General features: G+C 40.9%; 1 protein-coding gene across 1 annotated transcript in view; it reads left to right on the top strand.

The window, feature by feature from the left end:
- LOC122786300 (CUB and sushi domain-containing protein 3-like) overlaps positions 1-23,869 on the top strand; it is a 303,505-nt gene that overhangs the window by 199,110 nt on the left and 80,526 nt on the right. Inside the window, exons 11-13 of the mRNA XM_044052500.1 lie at positions 10,515-10,636; positions 18,874-18,977; positions 19,676-19,788. Of these exons, the coding sequence (XP_043908435.1) occupies positions 10,515-10,636; positions 18,874-18,977; positions 19,676-19,788 (339 nt within the window). The remainder of the gene's footprint in view (positions 1-10,514; positions 10,637-18,873; positions 18,978-19,675; positions 19,789-23,869) is intronic.

The following is a 23,869-nucleotide window of genomic DNA, read 5'->3' as shown; positions in this document are numbered from 1 at the left end:
GAAATCACTAGATTGAAGGTATATAAATGCAGTCACGTATGTGCCTCCTCTCAAACAACAACAACAATAATAATAATAATCATTAATAATGTAAATAGGCTTTTGAAGTTAAGTGATGTATCCTCTCAGACACTTTATTCTTCACTCCTTTAATTGCTCTGGTAATTGGCATGTTGCAGATAATCATTCTCCTGCTTTCTGGAGTCTTCTGTACTGGTTCCAGTTTGTCATCTGCTACACGCACACGTGCACGCACACACTCCCACACACACACACACACAAGTAGAAGTGCATAGAAGCACATGCACGCACGTGCACACATGCAGGACTGAGATACAGAGAGAGAGGACGTCTGTCATGTTAAATGCCAAAGTCATTTGTTATGTCTCCCTTTACTAAGCTTCAGCTATGGCTGGAGACACATACTTGAACATGAAAAGCATTATTCTCTCTCTCTGTGTCTTCCTCACGTGTGTGTGTGTGTGTGTGTGTGTGTGTGTGTGGAGGAAGGGCACAAGAAAAGGCAGAAAAATATCACTCCTACTTTTTCTGCTTCAATTATCGCTTCGCTGAAAGGCAAAATCACTAAATCCATCACATGATATTAGCATATAAACACCGGCTAAACTTTGGAACAACTGACTGATGCAACAGTTTCAGCAAAAGAAAAAACGATTTGCAGTGCTTGGAACATACAGGAAGTCTTTCATAAAAAATGTCAAACCGTTTTCATATTCACTGGGAAGCGACAGAAGACACGGATTCAATGACCCTGATCAGACCTGGTATTAACATGAGTCCTGATCACATGTGAGTGGCTGCACAAACACAGGTCTGAACAGGCACAAATGCATCATTCAAACATCATTCAAAGGTTCATGAATTAATTAATGAAGACATTAAAGACCACCAGCTCAGTTGACACCCACTGACCCACTCACCCACTGCCCTTTCATAATATAGCTCTACATTTCTCAAACGCTGATTTATTTGATTGATATTTATTTATTTTATATTTATATATTATTTCATTTTCCTACTGCACACAGCATATTGATTCACTCAACCCTCTCCCACCATCCCTCTCTTTGTCTTTAGCTGTGTTTCCATCATGGGGACAGTTCAGTGTGGTATAGTACTATATGGTCTGGAATGGTAAAGCCCTTCAGTCAGGCTTGCATTTTGGGTACGAACAGTACCTTTACTTGGTAGGCGGGGTGTGTCCTGTGCCCAATGGCCGTGTTGGCGAGATAGTGACGTCTTCCTGTCGCCCAATCAGCCGACTGCCATTGGTCTAGCTCCACCTGTATAGACACGCAAAAAAAAAAGTACTGTACTGAACTGTGGAAAAGCACACATACACATACACAAACACACTGACAGTGGACACATCTGGACTGTCAAGACTGGTTAAAAACAAACAACAATGACATCTGTACTTCTTTGCAAAGACGTCTGTACTTCTTTTCAGATCTCTCAGGACAGATGTTAATTTCAGGTCTGAGCAGGGCCAATATCTTGCTCAGGGACATGGGAGCATAGTAAGTGCTGGTCAGCTTTGCGGGTCCTGCTCTCTTGCCCTCTCATTAAAGGACACAGGCTAGCCACCAGCCTCAACTGTTAGCGTGAATGTCTCCTGTGGACCAAATAAGCAGGGGGGGGGGTTTGCTGATGTTGCTATGCCAGCACATGATCCTTGTTAGCAGACATAACCTGGCCAACACAGTGCCTGTCACACTTGAGCTCTAACTGGTCACTGCCAAAACTTATTATCTGATTCATTATCAGCGATAATATGCCGCTACCCTTTGACTGGCTCTTAGATATTCATCTACACTAAATACTTTATAACGAGCAATTAAATATAGCCGTTGACATTAAGCCAATCAGCTCTTCCATTCGCCCGCATGTGGCCTCCCCAAAGAGTGATTTCCAATGACATTAAAGTCGCTGATGTTTGTTCCCTGAAGCAGTGAATGGTTAAAAAAAAAATGGCCTCCATCACCACAAAATAGTGCCATTAGACCCCAGTCAGCAGGGATGTTTAAAAGAAAATGATGTGGACAGGATAAGTGACTTTTGCAGATGTAATAATCTGAAGAGCAGGTGTGCGTTGTTAAAATTTAAAGAGGACAGAATCTAAAATTTAAAAAAATACTGTTAAAGCTGGAAAAATGCAGTCTGTTTAAATCGATGTTTCTACGTTGCAAATGATACTGGGGAAGCTAATCTTATTCTTAGCATTTCACAGTGGAGAACACAGTTACATCAGCATCGCTCCATTCTGTCTTTGGCTCCACGAGGAAAAGAAAAAGCCACAATATAAATTACAAATACAGACTGCAATTTAAATTGAAAGGCTGTAAAAAAAAGCTGGAGAGCTTCGAGTTCGATTTGAAGGCAGCTAAATTCTGTTGAACATTTTCATCATTTACCTATTTAACAATTCACAAAAGGTTTTATTGTGGGCATTGTTGTGGATTGTGGGAGTCTAAAAATCCCTCCTGTAGGTAGCATATCAAATTAAGAGTGTAATGGATGAGATATATCACTTGTTATGTCAACAACTTGTTTTCGATATTCAGCATATAGTGTCTTGGCTGCATTTGTTGTTTCCCTGTGATTCTATTACATGGTGGACATCATGCTTGTATAGGTTTAATAGTAGCACTGCTATACAAGTACACTATTTTATCACTTCTCAAGTACTTCTGTGTGCTCTACAGTATGTCTCTGTAGTTTCTGCATCTCCTCAAATCCCATAAATCCCTGAAGAACCCCTCTGAGGTTGTTTGAAGGACAAGATACATGCAGCACTCAAATTGTGTTGTTCTGACAGTGATGCTAAGACTTTGTCTCATGTCCCAGAATCACTTAAAAAAGAAAACAGAAAGTAAAAAAAACACTGAACATATACATTTAAAGCTGTTTGGGTAGCAGTGGCTCAGCTGAAACCCACACAGTGGAATACAGAGATTACGAGATCAGAATAATCAGTTTTAATATTGAAATTCTGAAAATAGCCCAGAGGCAAAGATAAGGGCAACACTAATGCTAATACACTCCGAGTAGGAGTCTTTTTACCCGAAAGCAACCAATCTAATACCATCATAGGGGCATACAATCAATATGTGAAGGCATTTTCACCGACTTTTCACGCTCATGAAAATGTATAGAATTTATGATACAGTTGAGCTGGTAAGTTAGAGCAGAACGTTTGATACCTCTCTAAAGGATAACTTTGTTCGCTCCTGTTGAACACAACTGTAATGAGAGAAAGGCTGTGTCAAGCTAAACACAATTCAGATATGACCTTTCTAACCAGACCAGCCAATAGCTAAAGTGGGGACTCATAAATAACGCTGAGATTGGCAATCTGTCAGGGAGCATCAAGCCATCAAGCCAACTGACTTATTAAAGTGTCACTCGAGTCAAAAGACTTAAATACAGCTAACTGCGTCTGCTCGGCCATTACGGGGACAAGGAAGTGCATAGATATATATATATATATATATCCTGAAAGTGTTTCCTTTTATGTCACAATAACACAAAGGCAGATTAATGCAAGAATAGCATAAGAGAGTGGTGATCAAATCACTATACAGTTATAAAATCTTATGAAAACTACAAAACCAAACTGCAGTGTGTCCTTCAAACCAATCCAACACTTTATGAAAGAGAGAGAGGCAAAGAGAGGGAGACGGAGAGAGAGTGAGAGAGTCCATGTGGCACCTTGATTAATGGACAGATGGCAAGGCCACTGAGCCAACTCTCCCTCTCTATCTCTCTCTCTCTCACTCTCTCTCTCTCTCTCTCTCCCCCTCTTTCTCTCTCTCTCCCTCTCTCCCTCCCTCTCTCTCTCTCTGTATGTGTGTGTAAACTCCCAGTTGAGTTGGGTTGAACAGCATGAATGCACTGACTTAACAAAAGGTGCTCCATGTCACTCTGATGGACACACAAACATATGCACATATGACTTTAAACCCAAACCATGAAGAGAAGAAACCATATTAATGTCTGTATACTGTGCTGCACTGATCGTGCTTGTATTTTTACTGTGTGTGAGTGTGTGTGTGTGTGTGTCTGTGCAGCGCGCGCACACACACATGGTGCGTGTGTACCCATTAAAGCTCCAACCAGAGCAAGGGCCATGGAACGCGGTGTGCCAGCTTAATGATGTCATCAATCATCCTCTGTGTCCATTGGTCAATCTGTCTGCTCCTGAAGGCAGCCTTTTAAAACAGCCAGTTTGGCCTTCCTGCAGAATCAAATCAAAAACATAATTTTAGCCTCAGTGTGAGCACATTAACTTCATCAAAGTTCCTCTGAAATATTCCCTCTGACAATCTAGATATAATCTGGAGAAGTGATACATGTGGTTAAAAGTGAACATGATGGCCTGACAAGTGATTTTTATTTATCATTGTCAAAGACTGAATAAAGGAAGATAGCCTGTGTCATAATCAGGATCTGAGGACTTCATTTTAGTTTTCCTGTCTCACTGGTTGCACATCATTGTCTTCAAAGTCACTTTAATTATGGTTTCTTTAATTATTAATGTATTTTAATGAAGAAGTTCCATCTTCAGTTTTACCACGTTTCACCTGGTGTTGTATGTTTTAGACCGTGTTTTCACTACATGGTCCGAGCTTGCCTCGACTCGTGTTGAGACGGTTTGGTTGCGTTTCCATGACAATATAGTACCTTCTCAGCGTGGGTGGAGTCATCACTGCACGGCTGCATGAAACTGCCGTGACTTCATTTTACACGTGACACGCGGAAACTAGTGACTTGTAAAGCAGTTGTTTTCAGTGTAACTGAAATCATTAGAATCAGTTAATTAAAATGTTTGCTCAGTAATTACTTCATGACGCTAAATACACCAGACTCCTCTGTTAAATTATGATATTTTAGACATTTCCCTGGTAATTGTTGGAGATTAACCCACGTTTTTAGGATTGTTAAGTCTTTTTAACTGATCTACAGTTCAACATTGTTCGGCTTGATTCTTCTGTCAGATGTCTCTTCCTGTGACGACGTAATGCATTGTATCGTCTCAGCTCGCTTGGAACCTCGCCATAGCAGGTACTAAAAAAGTACCAGGTACTATCGCCAATGGCAACGCAAAATAACCGTGTCGTGCTGCGCTAGTGGAAAAGGGGCAAGTAAATCACTCCTAAGTGAAGACAAAAGGAAACGTTTTCAAAAAGATGGCCATTTTGCTCTCAGTGCCTGAGATATTTGAATTGAGCCAGTATCGGGTAACTTACCCCGGCATGCCTCAGCAGGTTTTACTGTATGACTGAACCTCCAGCGTCTTCTGCTTTGGCGGTGGCTCACTAACCACAGAGGCCATCCTGCTGAAAAAGCAGCATAGTTATAGATGTTTAGTCTAAGGACAGGCGTCAGATTGAAGGAGACAATTGTGAGTTTCCGCCATGCTAGAATGGAGAACCACGTCAAAACACTTTAATGCAGGGATAAAATTCACACTCAGAACTGTTCCTCAGAGAATCCTTCTCTGCACTGATGGGGCGTGTCAGTTACACAGGGTACACACAAACCGTCAAAACTAAAGTTTGGAGCAAGTTGTGAGCAAGGCCATTGGAGGTTTTGACAATGTGATTGTTCTCTGGAACATCAGGGTTTATGTTGGAATACATGACTGTGTGAATGTGTGCTAGTGAGAGAAATAGAGAATCCTGAGGGGAATTCAGTAGATCTGAATGTATAAACTGAAAAGAGGCGGCGATGTTACACACAAACACACACTCACACTTTCTGTGGTACGAGCCTGAAGCGTTCCAACAATACGCCTCTAGTACCAGATAGACTTCATCAAAGTTTTTAATTGAATCTAGAATGTATTAACACTTTGATTATTTGTGTGGCTTCATGCCCTCGACACTGTATGCCAGGATGAATAATGATGACACAGTGACACAGACTAACAAACAGGAGGAGGGAAGTGTGAGGCCACCACATGGAAACTCATGTTCAGCTACACGTGGTTTGTTATTATTAATAATAACAATAATAATGTGGCAAAAATGTTACCACGCTCGATATGTTTACGGATCTTTTCGCTCTTGTTTTAAACCAACAAGCTGTCTTTAATCACAAGAGGCAAACAGAAAAGTCAAGTCAAGTCAAGTCGAGTAGATTGTGAAAATAAATAATCATTTAGCTGCTAAAGAGTCGAATATTTCCCTGCAGCACTAATGGAGACCAAATCACCTTGAGATGTGATTGCGTTGTTTGTCTCTTTCATGCAAAAATAGGTTTATATTTTCACAAACACTAGCTAAATTAGATGATGATGCTTTAGTCACCAAGTGCCAACCCACCACATTGTTGCTCAGCGGTTTATCAACTGCTACCTCGTATCCCGGGGCTCTAGCTTACACAGGCAAATCCCTCAGATCTCAAGGCGACGTAGCTGCTGCTGTGGTTCTGTCTCTTTACCTCCATTAGTAAACTGTTATGCTGCTGCATCAGCTGAGAATTGAAATAACGAGCAAAGTGTCTCGCACATTAGTGCCGACACTACGTAACACCTTGAATGTAACACAGCAATTATTTGTATGGCAGCCACACATTGTGTGAGACTGGGAGCTCCTATCTCGTCACTGTCAACTCCTGGAGCTTGTTCTTGACTTCAAACCTGACTTTGGTACATTTCTTTAAAGTTCCTTGAGTTTTTCCCTCTTGAAACACTGCTTTTTTCAGCTCTCATATCTTTGTTTTGCTTCTGTTTTTCACTCACATCTGCCCACATCACTCACTGGCCAACCAGCCCTGACCCATTGGGAAGGTACATGAACAGATCTGTCTCCTCTATCTAAATCATTGACTCCTGCATTCACTATTTGAATAGTAATGTGTTTTCAGACACAGGTGCACCTGGTCTTTAAAGGGAGTGACAGACATAATTCTGATTGGCTTAATTGATGTTGCACCCGAGACCACACCTACAAATAACTAAGTCATTATGCCATAATGCACTTTAGGCCACGTCCAGACAGAAACCAGACTCAAAAAGTTCCCCGTATAAACGTCTCAAAGCGCAGTAGAAGTTGTGCTGTTACGTTATGCCAAAAAAGACAAGACGACGTTTATACATTACAGATATGATCACAGAAACGGAGACAGAATGAACCAAGCCAGGGGAAAGATAGGGAAATAATGTCTGTTTGTTTACGTTTCATGGTCTTAAGGGACCATTGGCCCCCGGGAATCTTCACATTATCAAATCTGGCCCTTGTTAAAAAAAGGTTTGGACACCCATAGACCATAAACATCTTCAGGGAAATGCTAATGTCTTTATAAGTCAAGTGAAAATTTGGGTTGGTCATTGTAGTCTTTCATAACAGTTCCCTTCGTGCAACCAAATATCCCCCCCCCGGTGGATATTTAACAGAATACAAGTGTTCCGCACTTTCTCATTGGCTTGAAAGTGCCGATAATGAAATCTACATCAATTTTATCATTTTACACTTAAGGTGTAGCCAGTGTGAAGTGATATTAAAGGTTAAATCACATAGATTTAATTATGTTTTATAATACAGAACATTAACGTTGGTGCAAGAGTAAGTGGAAGAGAGAGATGGGGATGGACAGATACTGAGAGAGGATGATCGAGTGTAATGTGACTCGTGAACTACAGACAATGGCTGGCACAGGGACCAGGACAATGTGAATGAAAAGCGCAGCGAGAAAGATTGAGCGGGGGACAGACAGATGCACGCTCAGAGACGGATGGAGTTTAATATAAATTATGGGATGTTAGCTCCTCTGGTAATTCCAGTGATAACTCTCTCTGCACTATCGCTATAGCAACACCGTGCCCATACTGCTGCTGGCGTGGCAATCGGCCGGCCATTCGTTCAGGCCACACTGATTGAGCTGTCAGCGCTCGCACACACACACACACACACACACACAAACACTGTAACGAAGACACACACAGGCACTCGTCGAGACATGCAGATAAATCACTCCTCACGTGCTACTCAAACTCACACACTCTTCATCTCTCTGTGTATCTGTCACTGTATAAATTACAATGAGCTGAATACAAGAGAAGGTCATCTGAAGATGCATGGAGAATTAGAGGACCAAAAATGAACAGGGTTCATTCCGGTTGAACGCTTTGTTTACATTACCAGGGTTATATTGTGGAGAAATCCAGTCGTAGATCAGTTGCATATCTACTGTGTAACATGAGTGACAACTGTGCATAACAGTTCACTTGTCAGTCACAAATTCCATTTTTCTAGTTGTGAAACCGACTCACTTTGTGAGGCATTGAGAATCGCGATTCATCGTGAGTCATTGTAGCTGTCAATCTATTCTCCTCTAAATTGAAAACATCATTTACAAAACTGACACCATGTGCAGTCAGCAAAGACCTGGAACTAGTCACTTAGTCCAGTAGGAAAAAAACTCAAACTGGGTTCTCTTTGCAACCAGTGCAGTCCCCCCTCTGGCTGCTAACTGCAACTTCCAGAAGTCAACTGAGTAGAGTAATGTAGAGTAATGTCTTGCTTGTTTGTTACTGTAGTTTATGTACATAGACTAGGCCCACGCAGACACTGTCCACTGTCTCTCCCTGCTGTTGACGCGAGACTCCATGCAGAGCAAGAAATGAGCGAGTATCGTTAAGCAAGAGAGAGAGAGAGAGCACATTACGTGATACCTGGGGATTGCAGTTTCCCAAGGACAATCTCTTTGCCAGATGCTGAGTGTGCTGCAAATCAATAAAAGCCGACGCCATTGGCCGAGCGACTCTTACAAGTTGCCCTCCCATCTTTAGCTGTGTCAGCACATTCAGTCCTTGGATTTGAGGGAATTGGTCCTGAAAAGTCCTTGAAAAGTCCTTGAATTGTATCGTATTGTGTGTCTTGCCTCATATGCTTCCTTTACCAAACCAGAAGACAACAACCAATTATTTTTACACATAGTTCATGGTGGCAATGATTATATATATACATATATATGTATAGATGTATATATGTATATATGTATATATGTATATATATATATATATATATATATATATATATATACATATATATGTATATATGTATATATATATATATATATATATATATATATATATATATATATATATACATATATATACATATATATATATATATATATATATATATACATATACATATATGAACCATCCAATCTGACTTGTACTGAACAGGTTTGTAATGTGAATGTAGCCTGAGAGACAGAGACGGTGTCTTCTGTGATGCTTATTGTGACACACTCTTACAGCACCTCACAGACACTGGGAGATGATTCTTTTACTTGTCCCTTGCCTTTAGAGTGACCACTAAGTCAAAGTAACAACTCGGTCTGTGTTTGTGCACCTGGGAGTACTTTTGTAAGCACGGTATGTGTTTTATGTGACTTGTGTGTGTGGATGGTGAGTATACTCTGGCTGCATCTCTTTGTGTGTGTCCTCTTGCACGCACTCCTTTCTTCTGACACTGCTAATGGCGTGTGTGCGCACGAGTGTGTCACTTCGCCATGTTGAGATCACCTGTGTCGTTCTCGTGCCATACGTGTCAATCCGCGTGCGACTGAATGTGCACATGTCTGTAAAATGGGACCATGTAAGCGCTCGTGCTCGCTTCTTTGCGATACGTTGGGCTGTTAACTGTACGCGTTTCTCGGGCTTACCACTGAACAAACTAATTAAGGCACAAACGCTGCCTCAAATCAACCAGAAAATTACCTCCCAACTCTAACAGGACGACCCAAGGACAGACGAGCAGGTTCTCTATCACATCCAGTCAGAACACAGAGTCTAATAAAGGCTTAGCTGCTTTATCAAACAAATAGCATGTGTCGTTCTCAACACCCCACTGAGTGTAATTTCAGTCTGAGTTTTGACATACAGTGATACTCTTGTGTTGATTCACATAGAGAGTCACCACTCAAATCACATGGCTGTACACTTACACCATCAGTCAGCTATTCATGTCCAATAATCAAGTAAACAAAAGCCACTGAATCTGATGCATCTGACTGTGTTGTATGCTGCGCTGTGCTGCACTGAAGACCTGCACTTTTACCTCTCTTAAAGATGGAATGTAATTATTACCCAGTGAGATGGAAGTTGTTGACTCAATAGATTTTGAGAGTAAATTGCTGGTAGTGTCTCTATCCGTCAATGCGGTAACTCTAGCTAATCCTGTGGTATTTCACAGCCAATAGCTTCCAATTAAGTACTTCTGTCCAGGGAGATGTTGCTGACAGTATCAATAACATCCATCTGACCCTTCTCTTCTCTTCTCTTCTCTTCTCTTCTCTTCTCTTCTCTTCTCTTCTCTTCTCTTCTCTTCTCTTCTCTTCCTTCTCTTTCATAGCCTTCAACCTTGCATTAGTGTCACGTTTAATTGTTTCTCAGCTGTGTGCAAAATGCTTTCTCTAATACCACCTCTAATTCTACAGTTGCTGCTTATAACAACCACCTTATTTCCTTCTGTTTACAGTGAAGACGTGTGGCAGTAATCTTCAGGGTCCCTCCGGAACCTTTACCTCTCCTAACTTTCCAATCCAATATGAGAGCAACGCACAGTGTGTGTGGATAATTACTGCTTCAAATCCCAACAAGGTAAATCCCATTCCCTCTTCCTTTTTTTGTCTCTGTGTCTCTGTCAAACAAACTCATATTCAAATTGTCTCCGTTAATCACCTCAGTCATTACTTAATTATTGTGTTGGGTTTGAATGGAATATGAATATTTAAGCTGTTGATTGCATTAAGAATGGAGGCCTGTTCAAAAGTTAATGCCTGCAAAGATGCCCAGGCTAAATGCCAAGAATATATAACTCTCAAAATGACAATTTAAATCCTACAGGTGAAAGAGGAGGCTGAAGTGGGGCTTATAATATGCTAAATAGTCAACAGCAGCACTGGCAGAGCAGGAGTAGTTGTTGTCTGACTGAACTAGCTCCCAGGCGTTGCTTTATTCAATCTAACTTTAATTGATATAGCGCAGATATCACTTATTACAGGCATTAACAAAGTTTGCTAAGCAACATTTGTCCTGACAATAATTCATATAACAGGTATGATACCTGTTATTTGCTCGTCAGGGCGCACGAGTGTGTAATTCTATGTGATTGGTTAATCGTGCACAGTGGATTGCTGTGATTGGTCCCTTTAAGTCCCAGGAGAAATGTGATTGGTATTCAGGAGACATATCCCTGTTCCTCTCAGGGTCACTGTGGTGACCGTTCTGTCGTCAATAGCAACGCCTGCGTCAGCGCCATAGGGACACACGTACACACACACGCACGCTCACATTACACACAGACACACAGTTTTTCACACGTGCAGGAATACGTTGACTATTTCTTTTTCCTGTTTTGAAACCTAAAATGATGTTTTTCATTTCAAGTATAGTATAATGATTGAATCGTTTCTGGTTGCATGGGAGATACATAGTGATACAGTGTAAACAAATGTAGGTCCCTACAACATAAGTAAGACCTAGACCTAGACCACAACTCTTACTGTCACCGCCCCAAGGCCTGTGGTTTGTAGCCCAGAGCAGTACATTCTCTGTTGAAGGCTGCATTGTGCATGTGTCTGCTGAAGGCTACAATACTAATGACCCTCTGTGTGTGCATGTGTGTGTGTGTGTGTGTGTGCAAGAAGTTAAAAGTCATTGTGTATGTATTATGCATGATTATGGAAATTAGCAACACACTTTTGCAAATAAACCCCATTTTAAAAAATATTTACAGATACCTCACACTATACGGTGATGCCCTGCACTTGAGTATCACGTACTGCATCAAAGAGACTGTTTGTCCTGTTAATGCATCATACAACTACAACAGTGCACCGCCCAGAATCATATTCCTGTCATGTACTCCACTGCACCACACAGTATACATGTCATGACACTGCATTAAATTACAGGTGTCTGTGGCTCTGTATATCTGTACAGAACCTGACCTGAATAGTCTGAACATCCATTTGGCAAACACATACACATGGCAATGGGGGCTATGAACCACATAAACCACCTTAAAAATGGCAACACAGAAAATGAGAACGATGACAGTAGGACAGCTACTGTGTCTTGTCTTGTTTTAGCTCAGAAAATTTACAACAATAACAACAAAACTGATGTGGAACTGCTATTAGGTGGGATTCCATCATCTGTGGGAGATGGACGTGTGAGCAAATCGATAACAGATAAATGCTAATAAATACAATGGAAACAGATTCAACAAATAAAGGACGACACGTCGTAATCACATGTGTCACGAAGCCTCCATTTCATTGCACTGGACAAAATAAAAGATTCAGATATTACTACATTAATGGATTGGAAGCAATCCCCCTCCCAACATGTATCAACAGGTGCTGGTGCTGCTTTTTATTGATGTAATCAAGTTGCACTTTCATGGGAACATCATTTAATAAACTGACATCATGTTCAGTTGGAATATGGAAACTGACATGACAACGTTCTTTAAACCCACGGCTGTGAATACGTTCATCATCGTCATCATCATTATCATCACATTTGGTTTGAGATTTACAGAATTGGTGGGGGAAAACGAGTGGATACGTGCAACTAAAAAGTGACAAATCCCTTTGTTTGACTGCTAATCCGGCTCTCATCAGTATTCCATTTTTAAACTGGACACTTGTGAAGAGGCACATCATGAGAGGAAATTCATTTTATCTGAATCATGGAGACAATCAGCCTCAGTATGTAAATCTTCATCTTGCTCGTGGATTAGCATCTTTGCTTCAGTCAAACTTCTCAGATCATTGTCATTTCCCACCAGTGGATTTATGGCTGGATTTAAACAAAGATGCTTTCGTATCTGTGAATTTAACTGTATTAAGCAGCTGCGCAAATGTGACATGAGGTATGATTTAAAGGGGCAACTATAGGGAATGTTTTTAGTTTCTTTGGGAAGAGCAGTAGTTAAATAACACTAGTTTTGTACATTTAAGATAGGCATCAGCAATCACAATGGCTTATAATTGATTGTAGAATTGGTAAAGTGAAAAAAGGATCATATTGTAAATGATACTGTTAAAAATGAACCATTTTGAAGCTTGTAACACACACGTTTTAGTACAAGGACATTGGCCTCCCTCCTATAGAGGATTTGGACATAGTGGTTATGGATTAGGGTTTTAGGAATTCACATTCTCTCGCTGTTCGCGGGGAATTGACAGATCCACAGACACCTCTGCAGGAGAAGAGAATCATTTGCAAGGTTTAAAAGCAGGCTTATGCCTGGCAGGTGGTACATGCAAACAAACAGCGGGGAATTGGCAGGTAAACAGCAGGTAACAAGCAAGAATGGGAGCACTGGCGATCTGCTGCACTGGCAGTAAAAAGCTGTCCTTGATTAGGAGGCTGATGAGGGAATGAGGGGCAGTTTAGTGGGCAGGTGAGTGGTCAGTCAGTCCCCCGAGGAGAGACAGCAACAAAACAGACAAACACTAGTTCCCACAAAAGTGTCTAAAAGCTGATTAAAGGGATGATGGGAATGAGGTTTGCTGGTGCAAGCAGCACAACATATTGTGGGGAAGGGAATAATCCCAAATGATCCTGCTTCTCCCCGCCAGCAGAACATCTCTCTTTTTTAATTTCTTGTTCAGGTCTCTTCCTATTTCATTCTGCACTCTTGTTCTCTCATTCCTTCTGTCTCGTCGCTCTTTTCCTTTTGCTTCCACACTGTCTATCCTTCCTCCTCCTCTCCACTCCCAGAGGCTCTGTCCTCAGATTAACCAAGATTCGTCACTAAAGAGCTCAGCCTGAAACTATCAAATTACTATGGAGAAATAGAGAACACAGAGAGAGGGAGAGGAGCAAGATGGGGCTGGGTGGTTCTGTTTTTCACTCTTTCACTCCGATCCCACTCTCTTTTCTCCGTCCACTCCATTCTACACATCTCCCCCAGTCTCCCCTTCCATAGTCTAAAAGTAAAGAGATACATGGTTGCCATTGCTCATCCTCTTGTCTTTTGTCTCTGTCTTTCAGCCTCCATTCACTCCATCCTTCTCTCCCTCTCTCTGCTCCCTCTCTCTCGGGTTAAATGTTAATGGGGTTCTGCAGCTCCTCTGATGTTATTGCTTCATTTAAGTTTTGGCAGATTGAGCCTTTAGAGCCAATTCATTCTCTCCCGTTCTCGTTTAACCTTGGGCATGGCAGCACAGGATGGCCATTAGTGGTCTTGTTCCTCTTCTCTTCTCTTCTCTTCTCTTCTCTTCTCTTCTCTTCTCTTCTCTTCTCTTCTCTTCTCTTCTCTTCTCTCCTCTTCTCTTCTCTGTTCACTAATAGCAGTGAACACACAATTAGAATTTATACAAATGTTCTGTTGCATAAATCTACACTGTAACACTTGGAAGTATCATCTGTCACTTCATGAATTTGAATGCAGTATCAGGCAGAAGACATAGAAGACTTCCAAACACCACGATAACAAACACAAAGTGTGATACAAAGATATTCAGTAAGAAAAGAAAAGTTTTGGTTTGGCTTCCCTCATACTTATTTGCATGCAGGGGGTTTAGTAATACCCTGTAGGCCTACGAAAATCAGACTTACATCACAAAGCCACAAGGCAGAAATCTCTGCACTGGCTTCCTTTGCTCGCTGTGTTTTGCTCACTGTCAGTAAAATGGTGCGCTCCTGCATCTTCTTGACAGAATGAACAGCAAAGCACTTTTTTTAGGGCTCAGGTTAAAAAATATTAAACACTGAGCAAAAGAGCAATGCGATTCAAAAAGTGTTTTTTTTTTTGTTTTTTTTCTTTTTCTCCAGAAAAGTAGTTGCATAGCAACAGTAAAACTCTTGCATAGCCTCCCCCTGTGCAGAGTAGGTCTCTAAACAGGCACCCAGTGGACTCGGCTCAATGAAACAGGAGTACGGAGGAAAAACACTAAGTTACAACAGACTCTCGCCATCAGTCTTCTTCTGCTTCTTCTCACAGTGGCTTATAACTTATGGCACTGAGGCGGAAGCATGTTCAAGTGGCTGAGGGTTTACATCGACGCTGTCACGCTCAATCTTTTATTCCCCGGGCTCGCCAGTGTCACCCACCAGGTGTTTCTGATAATTTCACTAATTGCATCTGCAAGGTATCCCTAGATCTTATTATGGTATGGGCAGGGAGGAGTCTCTCCACCGCCTCATTGTCTTCATGAGAACCTAAAGGAAGTCCTTTATCAAGCAGAAATCCAATTCTGTCGCCCCATTGGCTAGAAGCCAGAGATGGATGGAAAAGGGGGGAAATGCAGCAGCCAATTAGAAAGAGCGAGGCAGACAGTGACAGTAAGAGAGAGTGGAAGACAGGGAGAAGTGAGGGAGGGAGATGGATGTTTGCGTGAACACCAGCCAATTAGAGGAGAGGAGAAATATGTGGAGTGTTTTCCCTTTCATCCATCACACACACACACACATGCACACAAACAGTATGCATATATAAACACTGACCCACACGTTGTCAGTAATGACATTCTATAAGATGACATCAGTGCAGCATTCACTATCATAGAAACACAGAGTTAGAGAGAGAGAGAGAGAGACACGCATGAGCTCAGAGTAATGCAGTTATATCCTCGATGTGTTTAATGCCGTGTGAACTATGCTGATGTGGCATTAGGCGGTTCTGTATAGGATGTATAGGAGCTGGACCAGTTTCCGTCAATGGAACACAAAGAGCCTCTGTCTTTTCAAAGTGCACGGCCAAACACGCGCGGCCTGTTTCCTGCCACAGAACCAGAGAGGACTGGATCGTTTCTATTACCTGGTTAACCAAGCCGCTAACAGTTTACATCACCTGCTATTTACCCTGTAACCGCCTCCTTTTCGCTTTATTTCTTCGGTTTATTTATCCGAATGTTTTGATGCCATTGTTGCCCTCAGCCGTTCCAAGTCTGTTTTTTTGTTTTGCTATCAGAGCCTATTTTTCTTTTTTTCTTTTTTGGCAAAATAAGCACTTTTGAGGAATTCAACCACCGCTGCATGTTCAAATGAAATCCATACACTATCTCGCAGCTTCCAGAACGGGAACATTTCTCTTTTCAGACATGCAGATGAATGGCAGCTTTAGCAGCACGGCATACACTCAGTGCAGTGACGACACATGAACCTATTACACCATCACAGTTGTAAAGCACTGTTGCAAAATCGGATGTTAAAGTACATCTAGATTAAAAACTATAAAACAACATTGATGGTGAAGCATATGATAATTTAGTCCCAGTTGTAAAAAAGAGGACAATTTACTACTCCAACATTATACAATATGTTAGCGGGCAGCCTTTTCTTACTGGTACTATATTAAAATCTGAAAAGATATCACCGTGGAGGCTAAGTCCCTACTCAAATCAGCGTTTTTAACCTCAAGCACATCGATTCTGCTATTTAGAAGATAATCTGCTCGTCAAGTGCATGAATTATTGAATGTACCTGCAGAACGTCTTGTGATGGTTGCCCCACGGAGATAAGAAGTGAGCTCATGAAACATACATTTACTAAAATGTTGTTGCCACCAGAAGTGAAACAAAGTATCCAATGAAAGAAAGTGATGCGATGACAATAAATCTTTCTTCAACGTCTGATCTTGCCGTTTTTTGATGACGGCGCGTGTGTGAGAACAGCCCTCCCCTGTACTGGTGTGGATTATTTACTGTCAGACATGCTGTTGTATTGGAAGCCTGCACTGGGCTCAACGGAATAATATGATAAGTGTGAAAATGGTGACTATGTAATCACAGAAATAGACACATTAATCTCCATTGAGTGGTGCCTGTCTGTGCGAGTGTGTTCCCCGTGCGTGTGTGTGCTTGCCAGTGAGAGTTTAGCAGGTTTGTAGGTAATGCTTTAATCCAATCTGCCGCCTTACATGCTGATATGACTGAGTCAGCAATATGAGCGATGGGCAGATCACTGCTTCTCCTCTGTAGGCCCCGATTGTTTTTACTCCCTTCCAGTCACATCAGGTGAATGTGGTGCTGCCGCTGCTCTCCATCTTGGTTAATTTTACAGTGGCACTGCGACATCAATTGTTGTACCTCCCCGTAAAGTTAATATCAGACAAAGTGTCCCGCCTTGGCTGCAGTTCATCAACAACTTTTTTTTTTTTGTTTAAGCTCCTCTTTGTGAATTAATGATTTTACCCTGTGAACAAAATCAAATCAGGCAACAATGACAGAAGATGAGGAGGAAAAACTCAAAGTTGATGCGGCGGCTCTGCAGCCAAAAGTGCCTCAGACCTTGAGCTTCTATCATGTCGAGAAAACAAAGCCAGCATATCTTCTTAGTCCCACTCACCGAGCTGAAACACGGCCCAACATTGTTTGCTCTGCTTGATCCCTGGCTCCCCGAGCTGGAAGTACTGTCACACTGACAAATGCCAAATTTACAATTGTTGATATTTAAAAGTTTCCTCAGTGAATATTGGACGCGGACACTTTTTGACAACCTTCTGGGCTGAGTACAATAGAAATGATTCAAAGCTACTATTTTACTGCATTGCCGTTGTAATGAAATTAAAACAGAAGAAAAGGAAAACGTCTGGCCATATTAACCGCCGTTTAATTGTGTACCAACAAATTAGTAATTGCGGACATGAATACAGGACATAGACAATGAAGATGAGATAACACAACACAGAATAAATCAAAATAAATCCAGACCGAGTGATAAATACACATGTTGAAATCAAGCCCCATCCGCTGGTATTTGTTTGTTTGTGTGTGTAATTTATTTAATTTGCACCTTCATTTTCTTGCTCAGGTTGTTTTGTATTTATTTATTTATTTATTTTTTCCAGTTGTCTCATCACAGATGCAGTGGATGAGTTAGTGTCGCTGAGGCTGAGGGATAAGCTGTTTACACTCGCACCTTAGTGGTATCATGTTCCGAGGTGTTCCGAAGAAAGCTTGTAAACATGCACGTGGTTCACAGACCAGGATGCATGAGGCCCATGTCAGGGAGATGTTTTCCATGTGAATATGGAATCTGGAAATCTGAACATTCCTCACATCTACAGAGGAAGAGGAGAAACCGTAAAGAAAGTGATTTAATTTTCCATCAAGCGTCAAACAAGAAATACCCTGATGCCATTCATTGATTGCTGCTATCAAAGATTCCATATTACCCCTCTCTCTCTCTCTCTCTCCTCCTATTCTCTCCTCCCTTCTTCCAAACCTTCTTCCTCCTCCCTGTGTGCCCACCCCTTCCATCTCTCCTGTGCCTCAATTCTCTTTTTTCTTCCTCCCATCTCTCGTTTTCCCTCTTCATCTCTGCCAAATGTGTTTCTCTCTGTTCTCAGATGAAACACAAATTGTTGGTTTAATGATTCCAGATCTGAGTTTTGAGCCGTGCGCAGATTCTCTCCGCTTTACGTGCCGTGCAGGAGTTACCGCTCATCCCCGCAGTCTTCCTTCGAGTGTGATTAATAAAGTCCTACCACAGTGTGTGACGCATTCATGATTTTAATTACTAATTAGACCTTTGCTCTGTCGTTATTATAGTGCAATGCATATTGTTCATAGGTGAAAGTCTGAAAGTCAGCTCTGTTGCATAAAGATTGGGGTCGGTGGAGGGCAATATCAATTTGCAGGTATAAGTTTGAATTTTCTGTGTAATTTCTAAAAAAAATAAAGAAATAAATAAAGCCCATGCTTTTATGAGCTTGTAATATTTCGCTCTATTTGATCTCATTGAGAAAATGGATCAAAATACGCTGATACCCTGGTTGAACCACCATTGGCGCTGTTCATTTACCAGCTTTTGCTTTTGTAACCTTTGAATTTCCAATCTAAATAGGAAATGTCTGTTTTTGTGCGTGTGAACTGCAGGTGATCCAGATCAACTTTGAAGAGTTTGACTTGGAGATAGCCTATGATACTCTGACGATCGGCGATGGGGGTGAAGTGGGCGATCCGACGACTATATTGCAAGTGTAAGTATTGCTTTCCTCTTTACATACTTTAAGCTATTTCTTATTATTTAAAAAAGAGTTTGGGAGATTTATTTGTTATCTTCTTGGGACATTGGATGTCAAATATAACACAGATTATAAATGAACTTGTGATTTTCACATTCATAAATCAACCTCATTTTTTTACATTATTAATGAAGGGCAAATTTTTCTTTAAAAAAAAAATAAAAATATTATTATTAGATTATTGCAATTAAGAAAGATTCATTTGATAACGTTCAGAAAATGTCCTTCTTTAACTAATTCTCTTACTGTAATTCTTTAAAAAAGTGAACCTCGTCTTTTCTGATTGGCCGTACAGCTTCGTAAGAGGCCATTGATGCACTGCTTTAGATTCTAACACTGTAGTGCAGCATTTGTACTCAATTTAAAAAGATTAAGTCAATGTTAAATGTTTAACAGTCCCCAGAAGGATAAAAGAGAAGTGTAGTTTTTGTAAAAGCTGATGGTTTTTACTTCATCCTGCAGTAGTTACTAGCAGACAAAAGGTCTGTTTCCAACCGAAGCAACACAATCTGTGACATTTCAGTATAAGACTTTTTCTTTTACATAAAATATAACCTCCAGGTTAGTTGATACTCTCATGGTGGATTATTTATTCATTTATTTATTGAGGGTGTGAGCACATAATAAATATGAATGATTTTCCGTTCTTTCAGTCTATCAGGTAGCTTTGTTCCTGACCTGATCGTCAGTATGACTCACCAGATGTGGCTTCACCTACAGTCAGATGAGAGTGTTGGATCGATAGGATTTAAGATCAACTACAAAGGTAAGAGATAACTGATGCATTTGAGCGTCAAAGTGGGTCGAAAGACAGAGGGTTTAATACGTACGTACGCACCGTGTGAGAGAATGATTCGTCCGGTTCTCTGCTGTGTCCTGGAAGCAACAGTGAGTTAAACGTGACAGAAGAGGGCGCTACACTTTGAGATGTTGTGTTTTCATCAAGAGAGACTGGATTGGAAAATCTTAATGGGGGGAAATTTTGTTTGCAACAGAACAAAATGCATAAATCAAAGCACAGATGTTTGTTGGTGCATTAACAGGCGAAGTTAATTAGCATCTCTTTAGTTTTAGAGACAGTGAGATGTGTTTACAGACCTAGTCTTAAGGTATTTTCACACATTGAGATTACATGTCTATCTATAAATGTCTCTGTTAGACTTTTAATTGCATAACGAGTCGCTTGACAGGCTTCAAACTTGCCAGGTGACTTGCTAAAGGCCCCGGTGAGTGTTTGACGTTCACAAGACATCACTAAAAGCGTCGCTTCCGCCCACTCTCACACGATATTGTGAAGCCAATTGGTGACAAAAGGATTTCACTGTCCTGCTGTTGTATCACAAATGGGGGACTCGGTTGCTTATTGTGTGTATCCTGACTGTGTCTCGGAACTGACTTTTGACTCGCCTTTACTTCACTCCTGCTTCTATTTGGCTCCATTTGAGTGTTTTAATCAATCAAAGATCAACTTTTCAATTGTTTTGTCGCCGTGAAAAAGCAAAACTCATCAAGGGACACATTTTTTTTGTTGTTCTTAACCTGTGCTCCTTTTCCATTCTACCTGGATTTCCAAAGAGAGTTTGAGTTGCTTAATGGTGAACTATTAAAAGCAAGAGGCTCAAGGGGAATCTTGGGAAATGAAAAGAAATTCAATATGCTATTATTCTGCTGTTGAATTGTGGTCACGGTGGCTGCTGTCCAGCAAAATACATTTGTCCTACAGACACTTTGTCTGTGAGTAAAATCAAATCAAATATTAGTTGTGTATTCAACACAGAGGGACTTTGAAGATGACTAACCAGGACAAGAGTTGGCCTCAGTAGTAGTTGTAGAGAACAGGCTTCCTGTCAGATGAATCCTTTTTGTGTCTCGCAATAACTGACCTGTGAATATCAGTAAAGAACAGAGTATTTCCTGCACTGTTAGATTAGGTCTTGCTATATTAAAAATGAATAACTTTTCAAAAATACAGTTCAAGAAACACAGAGTGGTGAGCTGTGAACACTGCGTCGCCATCGTCTGTGGATTTATTGACTTATAATGAGGTCACGCTGCTAATTCTGGTTCCGTGTTCTCCCTTTATACTCAATCGCGATAACGTGAACATAGAGTCACATTTATTTGTTTGCTTTTGGTAACGCACAAAAGTATTCAAGGCTGGAAAACGACGCGACTATTGATAATAACGCTAAACAGTGCAGGTGTGCAATGTTTAAAAAGAAATCAACTTGAAATTAGAAACTGCATCTCCTCTGGGAATCCATTCATTTCTTCTGCCTAATTTCCCCTCAGAGATCAATAGAGAAGTTAATGGAGGGTACCAGCATCTAAAAGCATCCAGCCTTGTAATAATACTCCATTGTTTGGCTGTGATGGTCTGACTGAATGCATTGCAGTGGACGTTTGTCATATATTAACAATTGAGAATACATTTAAACTGGATTTATTATGCAAGAATTTATGATGACATCTACAGTATCCCTCACAAGTGTTACGATAAAGGTGAGTGGCCGTGGTCTTTGTGCGAGGTGAACATGTGTTTTTAGTGGAATGTGAGACGGGCAGGAAGTGATGTATGCAGGTGTCTAGGTGTGCTCTGTGTGTTCCTGTCTTCGGCCTTGGTCGTGAAATATAAACATCATTAGTGACTCTTTTTTGCAAAGTCACTGATGCAATGTGTGTGTGTGTGCGTGTGTGATAGACAAGTCCTCCATCAGCGAGCCGACGGAGCTTTTCCAACAAGTCAGTCTTTTACTCATCACATTCTCTCTGTCTTTCCTTCTTTTTGTCTCTCTTTTGTCCATTTTCCTCATCTCTCTCTCTCTCTCTCTCTGTATTTTCTAAAATCACAGCATTTCCACTGTCATCGTCGGGTGCTTATATCTTTTTCCTTGTCAGACACCAATCTTCTCTCATCTTCTCTCTTCACTCTCAGCTGTGACTTTTGTCCTTCCCTCTCTTTCTTAAACACACACTCACTCAGTTCCTCTACCTCTGCATCCCTCTCTCTTTTCTGTCATCATTATCTATTATTAAAGCCAAGGTCACCAACCTGGCAACACTTTGACACACACCAGTCCTGAACCTCGATGTTTCATTTATAACTATAAGAGTCCTTTACATAAAAGTTTCAGTGAGTTTCTGACAACTCTATGAATAAATGAATTTAACATCAGCTTATATATCAGCCTGCACAGTCCATAAAGGGGCAGTATTGAGATTTTAGAGCATAATATATCTGTGACTATGGACGCAGACAATATAAATACACATGTACATGTACTTCCAAATCCTATTTGCCTTTATATTTGCTTTATGGCTCGAATTTAACAACCCTACAACAGCGTTCCAGTTATTTAAGTTTGTATGAAATCTTGAGTGTTATAATTTTTTAATGTACTGTATGTTTTAGAGTGATTTGATTTCATGTTATCTGACTTTGAATCGGATTTCGGCTAGTTAAGAAATAGGAACGTCCGCAGTGTGGTGGAGTTTATATGTCAGTTTTATCCATAACATCATTAAATACAGCTCAAATGTTTGTTTTTTTCCCCTCCATAAATAGTATATACTCATATAGTAAATGGACAAGGACATTAAACCCAGACCGGGCAAAAGGAAATGTGCTGAATTTTCTTCCAGAAATGATGCAAATTTGCCTGAACAGCGTTCAAATAAATGTGCTGGTAAACTCTACCCAGTACTTGTAACTATATAGTAAATTTGTCAGCTCAAATTGTGCGTGCGAGCTCCGCGTGGCCGCAGCGGCGCTCTGTCACAAGCTCATCTGACTTTTGAGATTTGTATGGGCCACTGCAGGATTTTGCAGCCCCGCCACTGCTTTGTATTATTTAAATTCAGCAGCTGCCATTTGGATTGATGCAGAATTCATTTCTCCACACAGAGCGAAACCTTCTGCTCCACTTAGAGGGAGCAGCTGATTCCTGCCAATTGAAACAGACACAGGTGCTCATTTGCCCTCAGACGCCTTTTAGTCACTAAAGCTTTGGTTTTTTTTTTAACAAGGATGTGTTCGGTAAAGAATGTCAACTTGAGCTGCGGGTAAAAAAAAAAAAAAAAGGCACAAGAATTACCATAGAGTTCATGTTTCACAAGTTTTAAAATAACTTCATAAATATGAGTCAGAGCGAGCGTGTAAGTGTAGTGTGTAAATCTGTCTGCAGACATAATGTCCACCTGTGTAAGAATTGTCATTTGAATATTTCCCCCCGCAATGTGATTGTCCTAAATGATATGAAACCTTGTGTAATAAGTGGAAATATCGCTCTTCCATTTTCACATTAAAACGTGTGAATGATGATTTTGAGAATCTCTCTGACGGTGAGTCATTCCCCCGAGCAGCGGCTCCTCTAAGTGCATCATTCACAGCATTATCCCATCATTCTGTGTTATATAACCCCGTGCTTTGAAACTGCAGAGTGCAGCACACAGACGTCAAGCTCCTGCTTCCCAGCCAGTTGTAAAGAAGGGTTAGATGGCGCCCATATTAATCTCATGACAAATGACTTTTACCTTTTGTGCTCCACATGCGGGATATTACCAGATTTATTTCAAAGTGTGCTATTAGCGAACTTGCTACCACTTCTGCGGCGACAAGACAAACATGCGGCGTGACAACAGTCTTCTCCTCTCCTCTCCTCTCCTCTCCTCCTCTCCTCTCCTCTCCTCTCCTCCTCTCCTCTCCTCTCTCCTATCCTCTCCTCTTTTCTCTTCTGCCCTCATTAAGTCATAATGCCAGCTCTTTTAAGATTTTTTTCATCTGTTTTATGGTTCTTAATATGTGTTGTATTTTATTGGAGTGGAAGATGTCAAGGTGGATTTTTACA

Source organism: Solea senegalensis, linkage group LG20, assembly GCF_019176455.1.
Source record: "Solea senegalensis isolate Sse05_10M linkage group LG20, IFAPA_SoseM_1, whole genome shotgun sequence".
Classification (NCBI taxonomy): Eukaryota; Metazoa; Chordata; class Actinopteri; order Pleuronectiformes; family Soleidae; genus Solea; species Solea senegalensis.
Note: the sequence above shows the minus strand (reverse complement) of the source record. Positions and strands in the feature narration are given on the sequence as shown.